Source organism: Elephas maximus, chromosome 3 (genome assembly GCF_024166365.1).
Source record: "Elephas maximus indicus isolate mEleMax1 chromosome 3, mEleMax1 primary haplotype, whole genome shotgun sequence".
NCBI classification, from domain to species: Eukaryota; Metazoa; Chordata; class Mammalia; order Proboscidea; family Elephantidae; genus Elephas; species Elephas maximus.
The window spans coordinates 88,026,907-88,052,685 of NC_064821.1; the positions used below are offsets into that span (position 1 = coordinate 88,026,907).

At 45.1% G+C, this 25,779-nt stretch overlaps 1 protein-coding gene across 1 annotated transcript; it reads left to right on the top strand.

Annotated features, from left to right (window-relative positions):
* Positions 1-1,271: 1,271 nt before the first annotated feature.
* On the top strand, positions 1,272-23,849 carry LOC126073035 (aldo-keto reductase family 1 member A1). The gene is made up of 9 exons (XM_049879145.1): positions 1,272-1,670; positions 12,805-12,894; positions 14,829-14,948; positions 15,116-15,267; positions 15,901-16,096; positions 16,395-16,594; positions 16,836-16,908; positions 17,053-17,139; positions 17,782-23,849. The coding sequence occupies exons 2-9, from the start codon at positions 12,811-12,813 to the stop codon at positions 17,845-17,847; spliced, it is 978 nt and encodes a 325-aa protein (XP_049735102.1). The 5' UTR covers positions 1,272-1,670; positions 12,805-12,810; the 3' UTR covers positions 17,848-23,849.
* The last annotated feature ends 1,930 nt before the right edge of the window (positions 23,850-25,779 follow it).

The following is a 25,779-nucleotide window of genomic DNA, read 5'->3' on the forward strand; positions in this document are numbered from 1 at the left end:
TCTCAACAAAAATAACCCATCCCGCTGCCGTGGGGTCAATTCTGGCTCATAATGACCCCATTAAGACAGGGTAGAACTGCCTCATAGGGTTTCCAAGGCTGAAATCTTTACCGTAGCAGACTGCCACAGCCTTCTCCTGCAGAGCAGCTGCTGGGTTCGAATGGCCAACCTTCTTGTTAGCAGCGAGGTGCTTAACCACTGTGCCACTGGGCTCCTTAGAAAAACCAACAAAAATGAAATAAATTATTAAAAAAAAAAAAAGATCCTATGGATCATAACAGCCCAGTCCGCAACTGATCGTGGTGATGGTGCAGGACCTGGCAGCATGTTGTTGTTGTGCATGGGGCTGCCATGAGTCAGAGGCTGACTCAAGGGTGGCTAACAAGAACACGCCAAGGGGGTCAACTCAGGCCTCAAAGCATCATCTGGACAACCAGAGAGGACACTGCCATGGTCCCACACCCTGGCTGCTAAATGTGTACAGACAGGCTCTCAGGACCATAGGATGTAAACTTTCCTTGTCCAGTGCTCGCCTGGCTTCTTACCAGAATTAACCAACAGAGGCACGTCCTCTTCCCCAACACCTTATCCAATGTCCAGTCCATTCATGCCCCAAGTACACTGCAGCCACAAACAACACATCCTCTCTTCTCTCACTACCACGTCTACTTCAACTCTCCCACTCGAGGTAAAAAACCAGCAAAAGGAAGTTAGAAGGCTGAGACTGTCTATTAAAGGAACTCTCTACACTTCAAAATGTTCAACAGCCAGTACATTTTGGGGACACCGGTGAACTAGAAATAAATGGTTTAACACACAAACCAGGGTCATCAACCAGATCAGATGTTGTGAGATTTCAATGAAATCATGTTAATAAAGTCTTGTGCACACTGCCAGACATGTAAATGCGCGGCCAGGGCCCACGATCGAGATAGAGAGACTAGGAACTTTAATAGCGCCTGGAGTCGGGAAACCCGAGCTCTCCTCTGTTCTGACCAACCTTTGTATCGCCTCAGTTTGCCTGAGCAAATAACGGGGCCATCTTAGATGAACTCTGGAAGCCCAATCAATCCGACTCAAAGGAAGAGAAGGAATTGAGAGTTCGGATTTGTAAATCTGGGTGCCTGACAACAGAAGAACCCACAAGCTGCCTGCTGTGACTTCCCTTCTTCCGACCGGAAGAGAACGAGCTCGCGCGGGATAGAGTGGCGGGGCTTTGGCGCGTGGTGCACTGTGGGTCAGCAAGAGGCGCGGTCCTGTCCCGCCCTTAGGGCCATCCACGTGGCCGGCGGCGCGCGGTCTTTTTTTTTCCTCCGCAAGGTCTTCAAACTTTGGCTGTGGAGTGCGTGTCCGAGTTCTGGCCAATCGGATCTCCAGCACCCCGGGGAGGGGTGCTGCAGTCTTCCAGCTCTGGCGTCCAACCCCGAGCGCCTCCTCCGGCGTGGGGGACGGAGTCGGACCCCAGTGCGTGACTCAGTATTCCCGGCCTCAGACCCTCCTTCGGGGAGGAGTTTCCTCGTTACCGCGGTGCTTGAGTCGGCTCTCCGCCTCCTCGATCAGGCTGACTTCCCTTGCATCACAACATAACCGGGGTTTGAGGCCCTTTGAACCCTGAGCAGGGTGCGGAGCTGAGACCACACTACTCGGTTCACGTTCTTGCTCGTGCCAAGGTGAGTATCTTCTGTTACTGTCTCATCGTCCTTCCCGGGGAGATGGCCTCAGTCTTTGGCTACAGAGGTGTCCACCCGCGGGGTAGAGCGAAGAGCGCGGGCCATATTGGTTTCAGATTTGAGCGCCTCCTCTTATTTGTGTATCTTGGGTAAGTTTTCGGCTTCTCTGCGCCTCAGTTTCCTCAGCGGTAAAAAGAGTTCCTTCATCAGAGCTGTAGCAAGAATTAAATGAGATAAAGCCTTTAATGCGCCCAGCACGCATATGTGTGCAGTCTTAGTTGCCATCTTTTTGTTTGCTCAGCTCCACGATTTTTCCAGGAGCTCTGACTTTTCATGGCGGTTCAGAGATGCTTTGCAGAAGTGGCAGGAGGGGGATGATTCGCTTGATTAGGCACCTGCCTTGGTTCTGGAAAAAGACGGGACTTTTTTTTCTGTTTCCGCACCTTGCTCCAGAGCTCTGTTAAAGTGAAACTCAGATCTGAACCCTCACCGAATGATGCTACTGTTAATTAACTCTTCTCTTCAGCCTGTCTATACCTAGGACAGTGGGCTCTCACTTAGGAGAGTCTTGATAGCTCTGATCATGCCTGTTACTTTTCCCAAGGTCTGAATTTCCTAATCTGTAATACAGGAGCAATCTCAATACAGTGCTGTCTGGGACCACTGGGGTTTCTTGATGATGTTAAAGTGCTTTTGGATTCTCCAGAGAAGATTCTTTCCAGGAATCCCAAGTAAAGGAAGAAGGTGATGGAGGCAGTGGCTTCTTTAAACACCCCTCCGGCTGGTCAAACTCCAGCTGTCGTATCTCCGCCGATTTGACTGTGTGCTGCATGTGCACTTGCGCGCGTGTGCTTATGGGCAGGCTATATAGGTTTTTTTTTATATAGGTTTGAGTTCAGACAGGTGACAGGCCCTGATTTCTGAGTACCCAGGTTTGTGGGGGAAACTGTTATGTAAATAGAAAAATACAGCAATATGCTAATGACACCAGTACATAGGAGGAGCCAGAAATCTGAAGCTATCTGAAGGAAGAGCAGCAGTTAGGCAGGCAAGGGTGGGCTTGGGGACAGAAAGTATGCAGAGGACTGGAGTCAAGTGGTAGCTGATTCTGTAGGGTCGGGAACATGGAGTCTGAGATGAGGAGATGGAGAAATGAGGAAGGCAGGGGCCAGGTTATGAAGGGTATTACTGAGGAGTCTGGACTTTATCCTAAGGGTAAGGGAGAACTACAGAAGGAGTTTGAGCCTGGGAGTCAGATGGTCAGATTTGGTGGATGAATTGTTGGGGAAGGGGCCTCATTGGAAACAGATCCATGAACCATTACCATGGTCCAGGTAAGGGGTGATGGTGGTTGGAGCTAGGGCTGTGGCAATGGAGGTAGATATGGGTAGATTGAAGAAAGATTTGGAAAGTATGTATTTTTAAATACTTTTCACATTTTTTTTTTTCACATACATCAAGAAGTACATGTAGTAGTATTGCAGGCTTAAGTCTTACAGTAGAGCTTAGAACAAACGTTATCATTTTTTATATTTAGAAGTAGTAACAAAATTTTTTAACCAGCTACACAGACCAAATCTGGGCTACCATTACATATTTAAGGTACTTTTCCAAGCCAACTTCTTTGTAAGTATGGGAAAAGATATCACTTATCAAAATCATGATCTGATAGTACTCAGAAATGCCTGAAAAAAACTGCAAATACTTTCTTTAGATGGCTTTTTTTTTTTTAAAGTCCCCATAGATTAAACTGTGAGCATGTTGTCTCGTTTGCTTTAGCACTTGTTATTCTGAGCCTTGAATCTCTGGTGAGACAGAACATACAGAAAGAAGAGCATGGGCCAGGCGCTGTGCACAGTGCTTTAGGTATAGTGGACCTGAGATTCAGACCCAGGTCTGTGCAACCCAGAGCCTAAATTGTTCCTCTGTACTCTGCTGCTGGATTTGATGAGTAGTTTGGTACCTAAGGGACATTCTGGTGCCCATGTCCAGGGAGAGTTGACTATATGGGACTGGGGTGGGAGGAATCAGTGCTTAGGTGATAAATGAAGATGTGAACTCTGTTGGGGAGTGAGAAGAGGATTAGAGGACAGGACCCTGAGGGACAACAACTTTTATGGGAGGCAGAAGAAAGACCAGGGCAGCCAGGGAAAATGTATGTAAATGCTACTCCTTTTTCCTGTGTCTCCAAGTTCCCTGCATCCAGGCAGCAAATATAGAGCCCTTCACTCTGAAGGGAAAAATGAGCCCCACAGAAAAAAAAACCTAGGACCTGAGTAGTGAGTAATAAAACCTAAGTTCTAATACTACCCTTTTCCCCTCCTCTCCCTACATAAGCCCAGGTTCTCTCTCTTATATCCAGGACTTCTCCCAAGATAACCTAAGCATTTCGAAAACGGAGTGCTGCTAGAAGTCCAGTTAGGCTGTGTCCTGACAAGCTCAGAGCCTGGAGTCTGTTAATGCAGGACTGGACTGAAAAGCTGCTGCCTCAGGCAGAAAAAGAGGAAGCCACAAGCTGACAGAGCAAAAGAACATTTTCTTCCACTGTGGCCCTTCCACTCCCATCTCTGGAGCTGTTGTTCTTTGTAGATCTTTGTTAGGTCTTTCTACCTCTGTAGGCCCTGCTTCCCACACTCCAGCTCTTTTGGTTTTCAGTTTTACCAGCAAAAGAAGGGGAGAAGCAGGCATCAAGTTTCTTCTTCCTTTTTCCCCAGGTGGGATTTTTGTTTAAGCTCTTACCCCAGGTGTAATTTCAAAGCCCTCTGGTGTGTGCTGGAAATCTGGAAGAGGCCAACAGGTCACTTGTTTGGGGACGAAGCTCAGAAAACTAGCCATATGCCCTGCTGCCAGTAGGCAGGCTAGTTTCTTCTCTGAAGCCCAGGTATGATTGCATGATCTCTGGGAAGTTTGTGTCCCTGGGAAGTTTGGTTACAAAGAGTGTTGTCCTCAGCTATCTGTGGTTTGCTCTTCACATTGATCAGGTTTATTTGTTTGTTATTTGTATGCTTTTTAGCAGAAAAGAGTAGCTTTCATAACCAGGTTATACTAGACTATAAAATTCTTCCTGGGTCAGAAGTGTTAGGAAAGACAATTAGTGTATTGGTTATGCTCACAACATGTTTTGTTCCCTGCTGAATCATAATACCCTTGATGCCCTTTAAGAATTTGGAAACAAAGGTTATATTTATGAAGGTATTTTGACAATGAAATCAATCCCAGGAAAGTGATATTTACAGTACTGATGAGATCAAGGTAAAAGGTTTTTACTATCCTATTTTTATTATCTCTTAGGGTGAGTGTTTCCTCTTCTTTCCATTTCATTTATATAGCTCCTGCTCATTCATCCTTTAATACTTAATTAAGGTATCACCTCCAAGAAGCCATTGTCACTTGGTCACTCTTTTCCTACAGCACTTGCATAGATTTCAGTCATAACTTTTATCAAGTTATACTGATTTACAAGCTTGTAAATTTCAAGAGGGCAGGGACCCTATTTGAATATGTGTGTCTCTAGGGTCTAGCACAAGGTTTAGAACATTTCAACATTTGCCGAAGGAATGAGTATTCTAGTGCATTTAGAGACTTCTAACATTCAAAGCTCTCCAGAGGGGTTTCTCCAGCCACCTACCTGCTTTGTTCAGTTGATAATTTTCTTGCATATAATTCACTATTTTTCTGCTGCGTAGAAGTCCTGTGTCTAGTTCCCACTTCCTGGGAAGATTTCCCCCTTGACCCTTGGGAAAGTCCAGCTCATTCTCAAAGCCAGTGTCATAAAAAAGGACATTCGGGCGGCCAACAAATACATGAAAAGAGGCACGAGATCGTTAGCCATTAGAGAGATATAAATCAAAACTACAATGGGATACCATCTCATTCCTGCAAAAATGGCAATGATTTAAAAAAAAAACAAAAACCCGGAAAGCAACAAATTGCTGCTGAGGTTGTAGGGCAATTGGAACTCTCCTGCATTGATGGTGGGATTGCAAAATGATACAACCACTGTTGAAGACGGTATGGCACGTCCTCAAAATGCTAGAGATAGAAATACCTTATGATCCAGCAATCCTACTCCTTGGAATATGTCCTAGAGAAATAAGAGCCTTCACACGAACAGATATATGCACACCCATGTTCACTGCAGCACTGTATATAATAGCAAAAAGATGGAAGCAACCAAGGTGCCCATGATTGGAGGAATGAATAAGTAAATTATGGTATATTCACATAATGGAATACCAATGCAATGATTAAGAACAATGATGAATCCGTGAATATAACATGGAGGAATGTGGAAGGCATTATGCTGAGTGAAATTAGTCAGTTGCGAAAGGACAAATATTGTATGAGACCACTATTATAAGAACTCAAGAAATAGTTTAAAACACAGACGAAAATATTCTTTGGTGGTTATGAGGGTGGGGAGGGAGGGAGGGGGTATTCACTAATTAGATAGTAGACAAGAACTATTTTAGGTGAAGGGGAAAACAACATACAATACAGGAGAGGTCAGCACAACTGGACTAAACCATAAGCTAAGAAGTTTTGTGAATACAACCAAACCCTTCGAGAGCCAGAGTAGCAGAGTTAGGGGTCTGGTGACCATGGTTTCAGGGAACGTCTAAGTCAGTTGGCATAACAAAATGTATTAAGAAAACGTTCTGGGTCCTACTTTGGTGAGTGGCATCTGGGGTCTTAAACCCTAGCAAGCGGCCATCTAAGATGCATCAATTGGTCTCAACCCACCTGGAGCAAAGGAGAATGAAGAACACCAAGACATAAGGTAAATATGAGCCCAAGAGACAGAAAGGGCCACATAAACTAGAGACTGCATCAGCCTGAGACTGAAAGAACTAGGCGGTGCCTGGCTACCACTGATAACTGCCCTGACAGGGGACACAACAGAGAATCCCTGATGGAGCAGGAGAAGAGTAGGATGCAGAGCTCAAATTCTCATAAAAAGACCAGGCTTAATGGTTTGACTGAGACTAGAGGGACCCTGGAGGTCATGGCCCCCGGATCCTTTGTTAGCCCAAGACTGGAACCATTCCCGAAGCCAACACTTTAGACAGGGATTGGACTGGACTATAAAACAGAAAAAGATACTGGAGAGGAGTGAGCTTCTTGGCTTAAGTAGACACATGAGACTATGTGGGCAGCCCCTGTCTGGAGGCGAGATGAGAAGGCAGAGGGGGACAGGAGCTGGTTGACTGGACACGGGGAATACAGGGTGGAGAGGAGTGGGCTGTCACATTAGGGGGAGAGTAGGAAGGAGTACATAGCGAGGTGTATATAAATTTTTCTAGGAGAGACTGACTTGATTTGTAAACTTTTGCTTAAAGCACATACACACACAAAGAATAGATACACACAAAGGAGGAAGAGGGAGGGGAAATCATTCTAGGTAGTAGACGCGTATTACTTTTGGTGATGGGAAAGGCAAGACAAAATATGGGTGAAGTCGTCACATCTTGACCAAGGTAAATAAAGACACTAAGAAGTACACGATAAAAAGGGTCAGTTTCGGTAAATGTACAACATATACAGTTTTGCAACAACTGTAAAGACAACCAAAAAACGTGTGTGGCGGTTGTTGTTGCTAGGTGCCATCAAGTCGGCTCCAACTCATAGCAACCCTATGCACAACAGAGTGAAACGCTGCCTGGTCCTGCGCCATACTCACAAATGCTGTTATGCTTGAGCCTATTTTTGCAGCCACTGTGTCAATCCATCTCATTGAGGACCTTCCTCTTTTTCGCTGACCCTGTAGTTTACCAAGCATGATGTCCTTCTCCAGGGACCTATCCCTCCTGATAACATGTCCAAAGTATGTGCAACGTAGTCTTGCCATCCTTGCTTCTAAGGAGCATTCTGGTTGTAATTCTTACAAGGCAGGTTTGTTCATTCTTTGGCAGTCTGTGGCACATTCAGTGTTCTTCACCAATACCACAGTTCAAAGGCCTCAATACTTCTTCGGTCTTCCTTATTCATTGTCCAGCCTTTGCATGCATATGAGGTGATTGAAAACAAGATGGCATTGGTCAGGTGTGCTTTAGTTCTCAAGGTGACATCTTTGCTTGTCAACACTTTAAAGAGTTCTTTTGCAGCTGATTTGCCCAAGGCAATGCGCCTTTTGGTTTCTCAACTGCTGCTTTCATGGTTGATTGTGGATGCAAGTAAAATGAAATCCTTGACAACTTCAGTCTTTTCTCCATTTATCATGATATTGCTTATTGGTCCAGTTGTGAGGCTTTTTGTTTTCTTTATGTTGAGGTGTAATCCATACTGAAGGCTGTGGTCTTTGATCTTCATTAGTAAGTGCTTCAAGTCCTCTTCACTTTCAGCAAACAAGATTATGTCATCTGCATAACACAGGTTGTTAATGAGTCTTTCTCCAATCCTGATGCCCCATTCTTCTCATATAAGACAGGAAAGAAAGGACCAAAATGGGTGCCAGAAGAAACTTTGAAACTTGCACTTGAACATCAAGTAGCTAAAGTGAATAGAAAAAATGATGAAGTAAAAGAACTGAACAGAAGATTTCAAAGGGTGGCTTGAGAAGACAAAGTATAGTATTATAATGACACGTGCAAAGACCTGTAGATAGAAAACCAAAAAGGAAGAACATGCTTGGCATTTCTCAAGCTGAAAGAACCAAAGAAAAAATTTAAGCCTCGAGTTGCAATATTGAAGGATCTACAGGGAAAATATTATACGATGCAGGAACTATCAAAAGAATATGGAATGAATACACAGAGTCACTGTACCAAAAAGAATTGGTCAATGTTCATCCATTTCAGGAGGCAGCATATGATGAGAAACTGATGGTAGTGAAGGAAGAGGTCTAAGCTGCACCAAAGGCATTGGCGAAGAACAAGGATCCATGAGCTGACAGAATACCAATTGAGATGTTTCAACCAAGGGATGCAGTGCTGGAAGTGCTCACTCATCTATGCCAAGAAATTTGGAAGACAACTACCTGGCCAACCGACTGGAAGAGATCCAAATTTATGTCTGTTCCCAAGAAACATGATCCAACCAAATGTGAAAATCATTGAACAATATCATTAATACCACATGGAAGTAAAATTTTGCTGAAGATCATTCAAAAGTGGCCGCAGCAGTGTATCGACGGGGAACTGCCAGAAATTCAAGCGGGATTCATAAGAGGACGTGGAACCAGGGATGTCATTGCTGATGTCAGATGGATCCTGGCTGAAAGTGGAGAATACCAGAAGGATGTTTACTTGTGTTTTATTGGCTGTGTAAAGGCATTCCACCATGTGGATCATAACAAATTATGGATAACATTGCAAAGAATGAGAATTCCAGAACAGTTAATTGTGCTCATGAGGAACCTGTACATAGATCAAGAGGCAGTTGTTTGAATAGAACAAGGTGATACTGCATAGTTTAAAGTCAGGAAAGGTGTGCGTCAGGGTTGTGTGTGGTTACGTAGGTAAACATGGATGCACCTATGTGTAATGAAAGGCATATATGAGTAAATGCTTGTGCATATATGGGTGTTTCTGGAGGCATATGTATGTACATATTTTTATGTGCTGCATATATAACAAATCATGTAGGATATGGAGTTACAGAGGCTTGATAGACATATCCACATTACTCAGGATTCTTTCACTGGGTTGAAAGTCTTGGGAGCATAGTCTCAGGGGACAGTGTAGTCAACTGGCATAACACAGTTCACAAAGATATAATGTTCTATATCCTAAGTTGGTGAGTAGCACCTTACCAAGCAGGCCTACAAATGGCCACCTAAGATACAGCTATTGGTCTCTACTTGTGTGGAGCAAAAGAAAACGAAGGAAATCAAAGGCTCAAGGAAGAAATTAATCTACGGGACTAATAGCCCACAGGAACCAAGGCCCCTTCTAACCTTAGACCAGAAGAACTAGATGTTGCCCGGCTACCACTACTGACCCTTTTCACCTGGAATACATTGGAAGGTCCCAGAGAGAATGGAAGAAAAATGTAGAACAAAACTCAAATTCCTAAAAAAAGGCCCAACCTGCTAGACCAACAGAAACTAGAGGAACCTCCAAGACTATTCCCCTAAGATACTCTTTGAACTAGGCACTGAAGCTGATCCTGGAGGTCACCTTTCAGCCAAATAATAGATTGGCTTATAAAATAAGCAGTATCACCTGTGAGTAATGTGCTTCCTTAAACAATCACCTGTAAGAGATCAAATGGTGAACACTCACCCAAAAGCAAAGGTGAGAAGGCTAGGAGTGGAAGGGAAGCTAGATCAATGGAAACAAAACAAAAAGAATGCAAATACTGAGAATGCCGACACACTGTAAGAATTGTAACTTAGGTCATGGAACAATCTACAAAATTTTTTCAAGGGGAACGTGATTTGCTGTGTAAACTTTCACCTAAAACACAATACGATATTATTAAAAAAATTATATTTTTATCTAAGAGTTCTCTTGTGCAAGTACTAGAGAATCACAATAGTCATTTCAGAGAAGGGGGAAAAAAAAAAAGCCAATGGCACTATGCCCTGGTCCTTACCCTGTAAGATTCTCTTCCTTTTCTGTAGCACATCGTACACAGGCCTGTTGTGAGACTTTGCGGTGCAGTGATTTACATAATATGGCCCTTCTAGCCATGCATGGTCTTGTGTGTCTTACAAAATCATTGGGTGGGACTATGCAAATAAGGTGCTCATGGCCCACCAAGGAAATTGGACAGCTTGATAACAATGCAAATAAGTTGCATGGAACCTGTAAAAATGGCGTGGGGATGGTATCTGACCTTCTCTAACTTCACAAGCGGGAAGGAGAATCAAGAACAACAGCCCAAGGCTGATTCCTATGAGGTGGGGGTCAGATATGCCTCCTTTCTCCACCATCTGTACCGATTCTGACACCAACCATCCCTCTTCACTCTCTACTGGTTTCAATAATTCATTGCACTGGCCACACAGAAATCACAGACCATACTCACAGATATGGGGTTTATTAGGGAAATAACAGATTACAATTCAGGCTCAGGAACACATAAGAATACAGTTCTTCCACCGGGGCAGCCACTTCACAGCCAGGCACACAAGCACAGCTCTCCCTGGCCCTGGGCCTCTGCCCAGAGGCACTCAGCTTTCTCTCTCTGGGGGCCGGGAAGCCTACTGTGTTATTTCCTGCTGCAGGGTCTCTGCTACTGGGTCTCTCCTGCCACCACTTCTCACCGTCTTCAGGGTTACACTTGCTCTCCTACTCTCTCGGTCTCCTGCTTCCAGAAGCTTCTCAGCACGGGGATCCTGGGTCCAAAAGATATACTGTCTCCTGGCTGTTCTTCTTTGGTGGTGATGTGCCGTTTCTTCTCTTTCCCGCCTCTGGGGTGGCTCATTTCAAACCCAGCAGAATGGCAAAACTGACCAATCCCTTTGGTGGGCCGCAATTACCATATCTGCACAGTCCTACCCAATCACTTGGGTGGGAGTTACGAGATCATGGCTAGAAAGGCCACACAAAAGTGATCCATCACACCACAGAACCCTTGTGGGTGGTGTGACCATGCAAATAAGGTGTATGCAACCCTAATGAGTAGATGGGTCAGTTTTGGCATTTGCTAGGCTTAAAAAGAGAGCCAGTCCCAGAGCAGAGAGGAGACCTCACTACCATGAGGAAAAAAGACCCAAGAGCTGAGCATATCTTTAGACCCAGGATCCCTGCGTTGAGAACCTCCTATGCCCAGGAGATGGAGAGAGCTGTAACGCTGGAGATGGTGTGAGAAAATAGAGGTCGTGGCAAGTGCAGCAGAGAAACAGCAGCAGCAGCAGAACCAGGACACTGGCACAAGATGGCCCAGTGGGGTTCTAGGCCCCCAGAACAGGGTGTCTACAGTGGGTGTGTTGATCCACAGGGGAGAGAGAGCTGAGCTTCTCCAGGCAGGAGGCTTCCTGGTGGAGTGGGGTGCCTCCAGGCACTTATTGGTGGAGCTAAGGAGCTTTGTAACACTTGCCTGAGCAGGATAGAGGACAGGCTGAAAGGAGCCTATGCTCGGGGGAGGAAGCGTCTAAGAGGAGCCTGTCTTCAGGGGGCCAAGTGCGAGGGCCCAGGCCCAAGCAGGGCTCAGCGGTAGAGGCCTGCCTGTGGGCGAGACCAGAGAAGCAGCTATCCTGATCAAGGAACTATATTCTAAGTTGTATCTGTCACTTCCCTAATAAACCCCGTAGCTGTGAGTATTATGTGAGTCTGTGTGGCCATTGCAACTGATTATCAAATCCGGCAGAGAAGTAGAGAGTGCTGTGGAAGGGATGGCTGGTGTCAGAATTGGTAAAAAGGTTAGTGAGAGGAGGGTATGTCTGATCTGTAGTTCATAGGAATCAGATTTTGCTGATGTTGATCTTGATTCTCCTCCCTCTTGTGAAGTTAAATGAGGAAGTCTGATGCCACCATATTTACAGGCTTAGAACGTGTGTTTTTATAGGTTTGTGCTTACCTGACTTATTTGTGCCTTTTCCCATTAACTCTTTGGGTCCTTGGCTCTACCAGTACTTAGCTGTTAATTTGGGGCAAATAATTTCACCTCTCTAAGCTTCCATTTTCTCATCTGAAAAATGATAACAGTTGCTTTGTGGGAGCCCACTCAGGCCTACCAGCATGGGTGATCAGACCTCTGTGAAAGGGAGTCTCTGTCATTCTCACAACCTCCTGGGAACGTTCATATCACCCTCAAGAGAAGTGACCTCTTCCTGGGCCTATTCTGTTACCTGGTCTTGCTTTATCTCACATTGGCTTTTACCTGCTTAAACTGGCTTGAAACCTTATTTAGTCAAGGTTGGATACTTCTGAGTGTACACCTCATCTTTGCTGTTAGATATTGGAGCTCTTTAACACAGACCTTTAGAAGGAAGGGCAGCTAAGCCAGGCTGGTTGTCTGGTTAGTATTTATTCAGGAATTGCTGACTTTGGTTCTGGGTACCCTGTCTCAGTTGCTTCTGCCTATAGGAACATACATACATTTACATATTTGTTTTACCACCACCTTTGCTCCCCCTTTCCCCATCCATCACTCACCAATGTTTGGCACAGGTCTTGACAAGTAGGTGGCTGAGCTCCCAAGCTACAGCACTGACTCCCACACCATTCTCTTCCCATCTTTGTTTCAGGAGGCAATGATGACTTCCCATGTCCTCCTGCATACTGGGCAGAAGATGCCTCTCATTGGACTGGGCACCTGGAAGAGTGAGCCTGGCCAGGTGAGGGATGGAAGAAGAAGAGGGGAGCTTCTTGAGCCTCTGTCACAGAAAAGGCAGAATTTAGGACACTGGGTTTTCCCTGACAGCCCCCCACCTCATATTCCACTTTTTGTAGGGATGGGCCTGGAGGGCAGTGGGGAGGGAGAGGTAAGGCAAGAAGGCACCAGCAGTGGGTCCTTGGCTCCCCCAGCTGCCTTCACCTTCTGAGCTTACTCAGAAGAGGGGCTGAGAGCCCCAGTAGGGCCAAGGGTGTAGGAAAGGAATCATTTTTCTAACTGGATCTGTACTGTGTGCCATGGCAGATGTGGGGCCCACATGTGGATGCACATTTACATGTGTGACTGTCCACAGCAGTGACAGCAACCTTTGTTGTTTCTGGCATTGGGGGAGTTGACTTCCCTGTATCACTTCTCATTCACAGCACTCCCTAAGTCCCCTCTGCCTTATCACTCTGTGCTGTGGTCATGTCTTTTCTCCCACACCCGGATTTTGGGGGCTGGGTCTCTCCCTAGAGTTCACATATAGCTGGGCACAGAGCAGGTGTCAGGGTTTGAAGAATAACTAGGTCAGCTATGTAGACCAAGGATCAGCATGCTTTTTCGTAAAGGACCAGAGAGTTAATATTTTAGGCTTTGCTGGACAAGAGGCAAAATGGAGGCTGTTATGTAGGCACTTATATAACCATTTAATAAGTAACCATTTAAAAATGTAAAAACCATTCTTAGTTAAAAAACTTTAAAAAAGAAAAAAACAAACAGAAAAGGCAGCTGCCATAGTTTATTAACCTCTGGTGTAGACCGTCACAGCCCGGGGGAGCCTAGGGATGGAGACCTGCTTTCCTAGGGTTGACATAGCACCTGGGGTAGGGGATCTCCCCAGGGTTTTTCCATGTTTCTTGGAAACCTGAGTCAGACTCTAGAGAAGTTTGGGGATCAAGTTTGGGAGGGACTCCAGCAGGGAGAACAGTGGCCTCTGTCTGGGATTTAGTCCGGTGTTTATGTTGCGGTTGGGTGATCTCTGCCATTTTCCCTTTGCTTTCCTTCCTACAGCTGTCTAGGACCCTGGAGCCAAGGTCCTGTTGATCTGGGCAGGCATTCTATACATCCTGGGGACAAGTCCAGGAGCTAGGTCAATGCAGAGTATGGGCCCTTGACTTAGGTCATGGACACAGAAGCAAGGCCAAAGTCAGGGTTATAGAATAGCAGGAGTAAGGTCAGGAGTGTGGGTAACCACACCTAGCTGGGGATCTTGAATGCGAAGCCAGGCACTCACAGGAAGAGTTTTGAGTGCTTTGTGGCAAGGGCTTGATACCTTGGGTACTTCCATGTTTCTAGTCTAGTTTTTAGCAGATTGACTTACCTATCCTTCTACTCGATGGCTGCTTTCTTCTCTCCCACCTAGGGACTCTGGGCTCAACTTTTTCACCTTCCTTGGTATTTTCCCTGTCATCTCCTGCTGGCCCTGAGCCTCCAGAGCTCACTCTGCCTACATGACTCCCCAAGGGCCTTTTCCTGTGTAGCCTTGGCCTAGGAATGTGTCATGTTCCCTAACCAGCTCCTCAGGGTTGGAGAGCTGTCTCTATGACCTGTACTTCTATTTTTCCATCTATCTTTTAATTCAAAAATATTTACCAAATCCTTCTTTATGTTAGATCCTGGGAACACGTGGGTTAGTTTTTTGCTGGGCTGTGCTGAGATAATGAGTAGGAAGGGAGCTTGGAGGCTGGTGGGATGAGGGCAGCACAAAGGATTTGGGTCCTCTGAAGAAGCTTCTGGTCCTCTAGACTACAGCCGTCTTCCATCTTCTCATCTCCACCGCATGGATGGCCCTGGTATATTCCTGTCTTTCTATCAGTAACCCTTGAAATGTTGGGAGTAGGGCAATTTCTGGATGAGACCAACAGAGCTAAAACCTTTGCTTCTTTTACCTGACAGGTGAAAGAAGCTATTAAGTATGCCTTGAGAGTTGGCTACCGCCACATTGACTGTGCTGCTATCTATGGCAATGAGGCTGAGATTGGAGAGGCCCTGAAGGAGAACGTGGGACCAGGCAAGGTGAGAACTAGGGCTACAGAGGAGTGGGATGGGAGAGTTCAGAGCCTGGTGCTCGAGGGTAGAGGGACACCAGTACTAGAATCCTTTTAGTTTCTCCCCCAGAGGTGAGGTTGGGTGAGACTGGATGCCCGTGGCCTTCTCTCTATGGTCCTTGCCCCCTGTACCAGGAGGTGTTACGGGAGCATCTGTTTGTGACATCTAAGCTGTGGAACACCAAACACCACCCTGAGGATGTGGAACCTGCCCTCCGGAAGACCCTGGCCGATCTCCAGCTGGAGTATTTGGACCTGTACCTGATGCACTGGCCTTATGCCTTTGAGTGAGCTTTTGCCAGGGTCTTTTTTTATCTGGGGAGGCGGGGGATCTGGGTTGGGTAGTGTTAAAAATTTGTCTTAAGTCCCAGTTGGCAGAGCAGGATAGGAACACTCATCTGGGAAGTAAGTTCTGGAGCTTGCTATGGGATCTCTGAGCCTTTTAGCCAGGAATTTAGCTACAGAAAAAGGAATGTGGCTTAATGTGGCATGTATCCTGGCGCGTGCATGGGTGGTCGGTCCCTCCTACTCCCTTTGTTCATTTGGGAAATATATACTGACTCTTCTTTTGAGCTAAGTCCTAGGTTGCAGTAACAAACAAGTGCCAGCAGAGGGTGTGACAGGAGCCTACTGTCAGTACTGCATCTTATGCTGGAAGTAGGCTGGAAGAGCATGTAAGTCCCTGAGGAGGAAGGAGCTAAGGAAGACTTCCCAGAGGAGATGTTATCTGGGTCTAGGAAGAAAAGAAGGGGGAATGGGCATTCCATGTGGAATTAACACCTGAGTCATGATCTGGACTGGTATAAAAACACTGTTTCTTTGGCCTCTTTGGAGTTGGGGCATGGCACAGAGTAGCTGGATGGGCAGATAGGGCAGGAGCCTGGGATTTATGCCCACACTCGGGGCTGTTCCACACTCAGGCAGGGAGACAACCCCTTCCCTAAGAATGCGGATGGGACGATACGCTATGACCCCACCCACTACAAGGAGACCTGGAAGGCTCTAGAGACACTGGTGGCCAAGGGGCTGGTGCGGGCACTGGGCCTGTCCAACTTCAACAGCCGGCAGATCGACGATGTGCTCAGTGTGGCCTCTGTGCGTCCAGCTGTCCTGCAGGTGAGCGTGGCAAGCATACCAGCTGTTTAGGATGTATGCACAGAGCATGAGTGAGCAAGTGATGCCCCTAATAAGTGGAAATGGCTGGAAGTTGTCAGAGTGTGCAAGTCCTCAGCATAAAAGTGGGTATTCAATCCCTGGGAGAGAATGACGTCACCGGTGGCGAAGAGAACGGGAAAAGCGGGCTGAGGAAGAGGGGAGCATCAGCAAAGCGGGGTTGGTCAGGACATGCATGTGTGAGCGGGGCTGGACAAGCTGGGTGTGGCCACTTTTGGTGATGAGCTGTTTTCTGGCTCAGGTGGAATGCCACCCATACCTGGCTCAGAAGGAGCTGATTGCTCACTGCCATGCACGTGGTCTGGAGGTGACTGCTTATAGCCCTCTGGGCTCCTCTGATCGTGCTTGGCGGGATCCTGATGAGCCTGTCCTGCTTGAGGATCCAGTGGTCCTGGCACTGGCTGAAAAGTATGGCCGGTCTCCAGCTCAGGTCTTGCTCAGGTACGTGCAGTGTTGGGGAAAGGGAGTCTGTGGGGACAAGGGACCCTGGGTTTGGAAGGCAAGGGTTGAAGGGTTCCCTAGGAGCTTGCAGTGTGATCTGGGTGGAGGGCACTGTGAGGCATGTTGCCTGTTCTGGTGGGCCTCAGGGGCTCCAGGAGCTCAGAGAAGGCAGCGTGGAGGATGAAACAGTGCTCAGAAACACTAACAACTGTTCCTCATCTACCTCAATCCCCCGCCTTAGATGGCAGGTCCAGAGGAAAGTGGTGTCCATTCCCAAGAGTATAACTCCTTCCCGAATCCTTCAGAACATTCAGGTATGTGATGGTCCTGCCTCCTTTAGCTTTTTGGGTCACAGTCTGGTCCCAACTCTCTGGCTATGAAGGCAGTTCTTTGGAACCCCAGCTTCTATTTACAAGACTGGCTTTAGTGACCCCCTCTACCCCTCCTTTCACCCCCAGGTGTTTGACTTCACCTTCAGCCCAGAAGAGATGAAACAGTTAGATGGTTTGAACAAAAATTGGCGATACATTGTGCCCATGCTTACGGTGAGGATTTATCAACCCCCAGAGTTAGGGAACATGAGATGTGGGTAAGATTCTGCCCCGGGTCTGGCCTCAGGCTGTTGCTCAGGGGAAGGACAGAATGTTAGTGGTGGTAGTGGGGCATTGCTGTCCAGGACACAAGGGTCTCTTTCCAGTTTATTGAGCTCCAAGAAGTAGTACAGCTCAGGGATAAGAAGCATTCCCTGGGAGTCCCAGTCCTGCCTCTTAATATCTTGTAACCTATAACAAGTTATTTAACTTCCCTAAGTTTCAGCTTCTTATCTGTAATGTGAGCCCAGTTCCTGACACATGGTAGGTTCTAAGTAAATGGTATCAGTGAGGGGAACCCACAAGGTATTCTTGACCTTGTTAGGGGGGTCTGGGTGGGTTGGAGCCTGCTGTACACAGGGAAATAAACAGTTCCCTAGCACTTAATCTCAGCTGAGACTGTTGGCTATACTGTGGGTTTGGTGCTGTAATGCTTCTAATGCCATGGCATTCTCTGAGGCCAGGGGCCCAATCACTGCCATGTGGCATAGTGATGTAGGGTAAGTGAGGCTGTTCGGCAAGCTTTGGGGGAGGTACCCTGATTCTTTGTAATGTCAGCTCCTGCTAATGGAGTCATATGTCCATCTCTTTTTTCAGGTGGATGGGAAGCGGGTCCCAAGAGATGCGGGGCACCCTCTGTACCCTTTTAATGACCCATACTGAGGCCACAGCTCTCTGGCGTGCCTTCCACCTCACCTGCTATGAGGTTCTGATATCCCCAGAAAGGGAGTTATTAAAGCTACTGGAGGATCCACACTGCTTGCTTGTCTTATCTTTCTGGTTAGGTCTGGGAAGGAAGAGGTTTTCTTTAGGAAAGCCATACCTAGGGCTGCTGGGTCTGACCTGCCCTGAAGGCAAACTTCCTTTTCTTTCCTGGTTCTGGGGAACCTACCTACTAGGCAGCTGAATTCCCGACTGCATGCCCTCATTCAGGTTATTAGAGGAGGTGCGCCATCTAGTGGCATCTGAGCAATGCATGCTTCCTTGGAGTTGTCTTATGGAGAACCAAAAAAAAAAAAACCAAACCCATTGCAATCAAGTCAGTTCTGACTCATAACAACCCTATAGCACAGAGTAGAACTGCCCCACAGGGTTTCCAAGGAGTACCTGGTGGATTCGAACTGCTGACCTTTTAATTAGCAGCCATAGCTCTTAACCACTACACTCCCAGGGTTTCTGTCTTATGGAGAATGTCAGAAATTAGTCACCTCAGAGGACTGCGAACAGGGGAGTGAGTCTTCTGTGATTTCATGGCAGTGCTGGGCCTGGGCCTTGAGTTTCCATCCCCCTGTTCTGGTCAGTAGCGAGCCTGGCTGGCACAGTGGTTAAGTGTTCAGCTGCTAACTGAAAGGTTGGTGGTTCCAATCCACCAGCCATTGGGTGGGAAAAAAGATAAATGGCAGTCTGCTTCCGTAAATATTACAGCCTTGGAAGCCTTGTGGGGCAGCTCTACTCTGTCCTAGAAGGCTGCTATGAGTCTGAATCAACTCGACAGCAATGGGGAGTTCTGGCCAATGCTGGGCTAGGAATGTGAGGACCTCAGATAGGGGTACCAGTTTGCAAAATCATGAAAGGTAAGGACAGGGGCTTTTTCTCTCAGACATTGCAGCCTGTGTGCACAGGCTACCTGAAGGAGGCAAGGTCAGGCTCAAGGCTTGTTACTCTGCACCTAGGGTCCTATCTTTTTTTTTTTAAATGATTTTTATTGAGCTTGAAGTGAACGTTTACAAATCAAGTCAGTCTGTCACATATAAGCTTATATACACCTTACTCCGTACTCCCACTTACTCTCCCCCTAATGAGTCAGCCCTTCCAGTCTCTCCTTTCGTGACAGTTTTGCCAGTTTCTAACCACCTCTACCCTCCTATCTACCCTCCAGACAGGAGATGCCAACACAGTCTCAAGTGTCTATCTGATACAAGTAGCTCACTCTTCAGCATCTCTCTCCAACCCATTGTCCAGCCCCTTCCACGTCTGATGAGTTGTCTTCGGGAATGGTTCCTGTCCTGAGCCAACAGAAGGTTTGGGGACCATAACCGCCGGGATTCCTCTAGTCTGAGTCAGGCCATTAAGTCTGGTCTTTTTATAATTTGGGGTCTGCATCCCACTGATGTCCTGCTCCCTCAGGGGTTCTGTGTTGTGCTCCCGGTCAGGGCAGTCTTCGGTTGTTAGGGTCCTATCTTATTAGCTTTATAGTCCCACCAAAGGCCACTGAAAACCAGGTTTTAGGAAAGTGTTTGGCAAATGCTTCACAACTCCAGTCACACAAAACTCATTTCAGTTTGCCAGAAGAACCACTGCTCCTCATTCAGCAAATGCGGGTTAGACAAAAGGCTAGACCCTGGGGATATATGAAAACATGTAAGGTTCCTGTAGTCTACTTGAGGAGATGCACTAAGTAACTGGATAATTTAATTACGGTTAGAAGTGTTATGAAGAAGTGCAGGGCAAGAAGCTGATTGATTTAATCAGCTGAGATGGGAAGGATGAATAGGGATTAATTAAAGGAGGTGAGAGTAAGAATATTATAACATGTAGGTTGAACAGCTTGAGGGAAAGCCTGGAAGGAGCTTTTGGAAAAACCCAAAGAAGGCTTGTGTGACAGAAACTGAAAGAGGGGAGAAAGACTGGCATGGAATGATGCTGTAATTGGGAGGGGCCTGGCGATGCAGGGCCTAGGAGATTGTTCAGATTTTGTTTTTTTTATCCTGCATACAGTGGGAAGCCATGAAAGCATTTTGAGCAGGAATAACATTGCTTAATTTGTGTTTTAGACATGACCTCGGCGCAGTAAAGAGAATGGGTTAGAGGAGTGAAAAGTGGCTGGAGAGAGGCATGCTGGAGGCTATTACAAGAGATTAGTCTTTTGCCTCTGGGCCTTTACACGCAGTGTCCTGCCTGAAACATTCTAACCCTTAGCTCACTGTGCTGGCTAACTTAACTACTAAATGTTCAGTTTAGCTCTTACTTCCTCAGGGACTTCTTTCCTCACGTCACCCTCCCTAGACGGCTCTCTACTTGATTCTATAACTCTTTCACACTTTAGCTTGATCCAACCTTCCACAGGTATGAGGTAAGGAAACTAAAGTTGTCATAACATGAAACTATCCACTAATAAACCAACAACTTTAAAGTTATTCTTGACTCAAACATCTCACCCTGCTTAAATCGCATTTCTTTGTCTACATGTTTGTCTAAGCATTGGACAGTGTGGTGCACATCCACTGTGAAGTAAAACTGCAGATCTCACAAATGATGCAATATTTTATGAAGCAGTGAAAGTGATGTTGGAGAACTTCTCAAATCATATCCAGAACCATTGATAAGTGAAGACCTGACAGTTAACTGAAAGAGAAAATCAAAGATAAAGAGACTAGACTTCAAAAGAGGATGATTGGAGTACCAAAGTATTAAGGAAGGCCTCTGGAGTCCCTGAGTGGTACAAATGGCTTACACTCTTGGCCACTAACTGGCAGGTTGGAGGTTCAAGACCACGCTGAGGGTCCTCAGAAGGAAAGCCTGGCAATTTACATCTGGAAAAATCAGCTATTGAAGACCCTATGGAGCACAGTTCTACTCTGACACACATGGGGTCGCCATTAGCCTGAATTAAGTTGACAACAACTGTTTTTGTTTTACTTTTTTTTGAAGGCATTTAGGGAGATCATGGTCTGAAGTACTTTTGCAGAAATGATTCTTTATATGATTATTGTTTCCAGTAAAAGACTACAGACTCTGAATTTTAAAGTGAGACTGCCTTTATAAGACTGCATTGCGGAAGGGAGGGAGTGCTGAGCAGTCAGGTTAGTAGTACTACATCCCAGTTCCTTACATCAAAACTCTTTAAATGTAAGTACAATCTAAGACACCTTTCAGAACTTGCCTTGTCTCATACTTGTGTAGGGAAAATATGACCCTGTGACATTCTGTGGGCAGCTACTTCAGAAAAGGGAATAATAACGTGCATTTGAAAGAGGACACGGTTCTTGTCAAATATGATCCATGAAGGAGTTCTGGTATTTGTCCAAGGCATTGAAACACTGAAAATCCCTTTATTGGTTGAGATTTTAACTTTTAGAATGTACATGTTGGAGGTTGCTTTCCTCTTTATATTTTTTGTGGATCATCCTCATTTTGACACCTGTGTATTCATGAAACTTTATGCCCATTCAGGGTTATACTCTTGGTTTTGTTTCTCTACTTCTTGGTGAGCCTTTGGTCTCTCAAGATATGAATAGGTTGTTTTATAAAACATAAGGAGCAAGCCTAGCTAGCATAATAAATACATGGAGAGTACATTATGTTGCCAGAATAACTAATCTCTAACTTTTTAATTACATTGCATCTCACTCCCTTACATCAGTCAAAGGGTTGTTCCTTTCTCAGTGGAGTGGAGAACCAGGACTATTCCTTTAATTTTAGGGATCTCTCTTTCTAACTGGCCTTGCAGATTAACAGGTTGTGTTAGTAAGATTTCAAGAGCCATCTGATTCTGCAGTGACTGAATGTGATGATACTTTGATTTGCAGAGACCTATGGTGTCACTTTGCATTAAAGCCCTACTCTGATATTCCAGAGAGATTACAATGGCCCTTTTTTCAAGCTTTTGTCAGGCAGCATAGGTGACATTTCTAAAGAATATTGCTACTTGTGTCCTTGTAGCCCAAGGATGGTTATATCCAATAATGAGATTTGGGAAGATGCTTAGGCCTGCTGTACATCAAGTGTCGAAGAACCCAAAGAGGCAAAGGAGTATTTTTCTCCACGACTGTAGGAAAAAAATGATGTGAGGGACAGAGACTGAATGAGATAGGAAGGAGGGACTTCCTGATAAATAGCAAAGTACAATGGTAAAGACTTTAGAATCCTACAGTTTGTAGTAGCTTAGTGGTTTCCTTTCATAATACTAGTCCTGAGGTGCTTTGTTTTGAGTCTCCATGTACTTCTTTCAGACTTTCTTATACCTCTTATGTTTTCCCTTATAGAAGATTATAGGGAACCTCCAGGACAAAATTAAACAGTAGTGATGATTGGCAAGTGTCTAAGACATCATTTGGTACCGGGAGTTGGGTGCTCTAACAGATACCTAACATGTGGAAGCAGTTTTGAAACTGTGAATGGATAGAGGACTGGCAGTAGTGGACTGGCAGTGGCAGAGAAATGGCAGCGGCAGAGAACTGACAGCAGCAGAACGATGAGACCAGTGCCAGACAGTGCTGGTGTTGACTCAAGAAGCAAGAGAGCTGATTGCCTTTGCACAGCAGGCTTCCTAGTGGAGTGGAGTGCCTCCGGGCACTTATCGGTGGAGCTAGGCTTGGAGCAAGAGAGCTAAGTACCTTCCAGCCAACGTTTACCGTCAGAGTCAGGTGCCTCCAGGCACTTATTGGTGTAATTACGGAGCTTTGGAACACTTGGCATGGCAGGGCAGACATGGGCAGAGAGGATCGGGGTGCTGAGAGGCCAGGGAACCAGGAAGCAGAAGGTGAAGAGACAAGGAACACAGGAAGCCGAGCTGCATCAGTCTCAAAAGGTATGGCCACGACCTCTGGTATTTCCAAGGGTGGAGTTGCCACTTAGATGGATTAGGAGAATGATGTGCCTAAAGCCAAGGGAGCAGAGTAGCTGTCCCAGTGGGCCTGGAAGGTGAAGCTGAAGCCCAGGTCAGTGGGGCCTCCACTGAGCATCCAGGGACTGTGGCCAGTACCTAGAGTCTGGAGGACAAGCCATTGTGTAAATGGTCTCAGAGAACAAAGGATTATCTCAAGGCTTGAGGGCTAATGTAATATGTTCTGCTGACTTGATTGGTGCCTGTTACCCTTTCTTCTCCTCCATTTTCTCCCATTTGAAATGGAAATGTCTAGCTTGTGTTTGTTCTACCATTGTACTTTGGAAGCAGATAACTTATATTCTAGATTTCATAGATAAAGAGAAATTTTCGGATTTTGGATTTGGAGTTGATTTAGGACTTTTGCTATGATATGATGGGGTGAATGTGTTTTACATATGGCAAGAACATGAATTTTGGGGGGCCAAAGGGTGGAATGTCATGGATTGAATTCTGTCCCCCAAAACTGTGTGTCAAATTGGTTACGCCCTGATTCCAGTATTGTATGGTTGTCTTCCATTTTGTGATTGATAAAATTTTCCTATGTGTTGTAAATCCTAATCCCTGCCTGTGGTTAATGAGGCAAGATTAAAAAAAAAAAATTTTTTTTTTTTTGGTTAATGAGGCAAGATTAGATTATGTTAAAGTGGATTAGAGTGGGATGTAACACCCTTGCTCAGGCCACATCCCTGATCCAAAGTAAAGGGAGTTTCCCTGGGGTGTAGCTTGCACCACCTTTAACTTACAAGAGATAAAAGGAAAGGAAGCACTGAGAAAAGAGTTGGGGACCTCATACCACCATGAAAGCAGTGCTGGGAGCAGAGCGAAGCTGCTGTACCTGGGGTTCCTGTGTGGAGAAGTTTCTAGAACGGGAAGATTGATGACAAGGACCTTCCTCCAGAGCTGATAGAGGATGCCTTCCCCTGGAGTTGACACCCTGAATTCAGACTTCCAGCCTACTAACCTGTGACAGAATAAAATTCTCTTTGTTAAAGCCATCCATTTGTGGTACTTCTGTTATAGCAGCACTGTATAACTAAGACAACAAGGTAATCTTGTTCCTGATTTTAAAGGGATGTTTTTCCATTAAGTATAATGTTTTTAGTAGGTTTTTGGTATATAACCTGTAGAAACATAAAGAAGTTAGTTTTTATTTCAAGTCTGCTAAGAGGTTTTGTACGTTTTTTTTTAATCATCAGTAGAAATTGTTCTTTTGAAATTGTCTATAGTTATTTCTTCTGTATTTTCTTTTTCTGCGTTTCCTGTCTTTGTGTCTAGTTATTTCTGTATATTCTCCTTTTTGCATTTTTTAATCTCTGTCTATATTTTTAATCTTTTCAAAGAACCAGTCTTTAGTTTTGTTAGTCATCTCTCTTTTCTTTCTTGATTTCTGCCTTACTTCCTTATTTCTTTCTCTTCTGTTGCTCTGAAATTTCTCTGTTGCTTTTTTTCTAATTACATGAGTTGAATTCTTAGATAAGGTATTTTTAACTTTTTCTGTTTCCTGATATGTTTATTTAAAGCTATAAATCTTCATTCAAATACACCTTTATCCGTGTCCTATGAAAGTTGGCAGTACTTTCGTTATCATGTAGTTCAAAGTATTTCCTGACTTTCCTCATGATTTTTTAACCCAAAAGCCATTGCTGTCGAGTTGATTCCACCTCATAGCGACCCTAGGGCTACTTATTTATACCATATGTAAATGTTAATTTGCAATGTAATAAAACCTTATGGTTGGAGAATATTGTCTATATGATAATAACGATTCTTTGGAATTTGTTGAGCCTAAATGGTCCATTTTTGTAAATGTTCTATGGTGCTTGAATATGATGTATATTTGCTATGTGTTGAGTATAGATTTCTATATGTATTTAGTCACTTGAGCATATTAATGGTATTAATCGTGTCTTCGATATTTATTTTTTAATGATTTCTGAGTGACGTATGTTAAAAGTTTCAACTACAATTACTAATTTTTCTTCTATTTATCTCTATTAATTTTGTAATTCTGTTGCTGCTTGATAGATTTTGAATCTTTATTGTTAGTATATATACATGTGTGTATATTGTTGTCGTTGTTAGGTGCCGTCTAGTCAGTTCCGACTCATAGCGACCCTATGCACAACAGAACGAAACACTGCCCAGTCCTGCACCATCCTTACAATCGTTGTTATGCTTGAGCTCATTGTTGCAGCCACTGTGTCAGTCCGCCTTGTTGAGGGTCTTTCTCTTTTCTGCTGACCCTGTACTCTGCCAAGCTTGATGTCCTTCTCCAGGGACTGATCCCTCCTGACAACATGTCCAAAGTATGTAAGACACAGTCTCGCCATCCTTGGCTCTAAGGAGCATTCTGGTTGCACTTCTTCCAAGACAGATTTGTTCGTTCTTTTGGTAGTCCATGGTATATTCAATATTCTTTGCCAACACCACAATTCAAAGGCGTCAACTCTTCTTCGGTCTTCCTTATTCACTGTCCAGCTTTCACATGCATATGATGCGATTGAAAATACCATGGCTTGGGTCAGGTGCACCTTAGTCTTCAGGGTGACATCTTTGGTCTTCAACACTTTGAAGAGGTCCTTTGCAGCAGATTTGCCCAATGCATTGCGTCTTTTGATTTCTTGACTGCTGCTTCCGTGGCTGTTGATTGTGGATCCAAGTAAAATGAAATCCTTGACAACTTCAATCTTTTCTCTGTTTATCATGATGTTGTTCATTGGTCCAGTTGTGAGGATTTTTGTTTTCTTTATGTTCAGGTGTAATCCATACTGAAGGCTGTGGTCTTTGATCTTCAATGTGTGTATATGTGGATATATACGTGTATATATATTTATACTTATGATGGATATATCTAAGAAGTTTATTTCTCTCTTGCATAACATCTTTTTTATTGTGCTTTAATTTTTAAGTGAAAGTTTACAGTTCAAGTTAGTTTCTGGTACAAAAATCTATACAGACATTGTTATGTGACCCTAGTTGCTATCCCT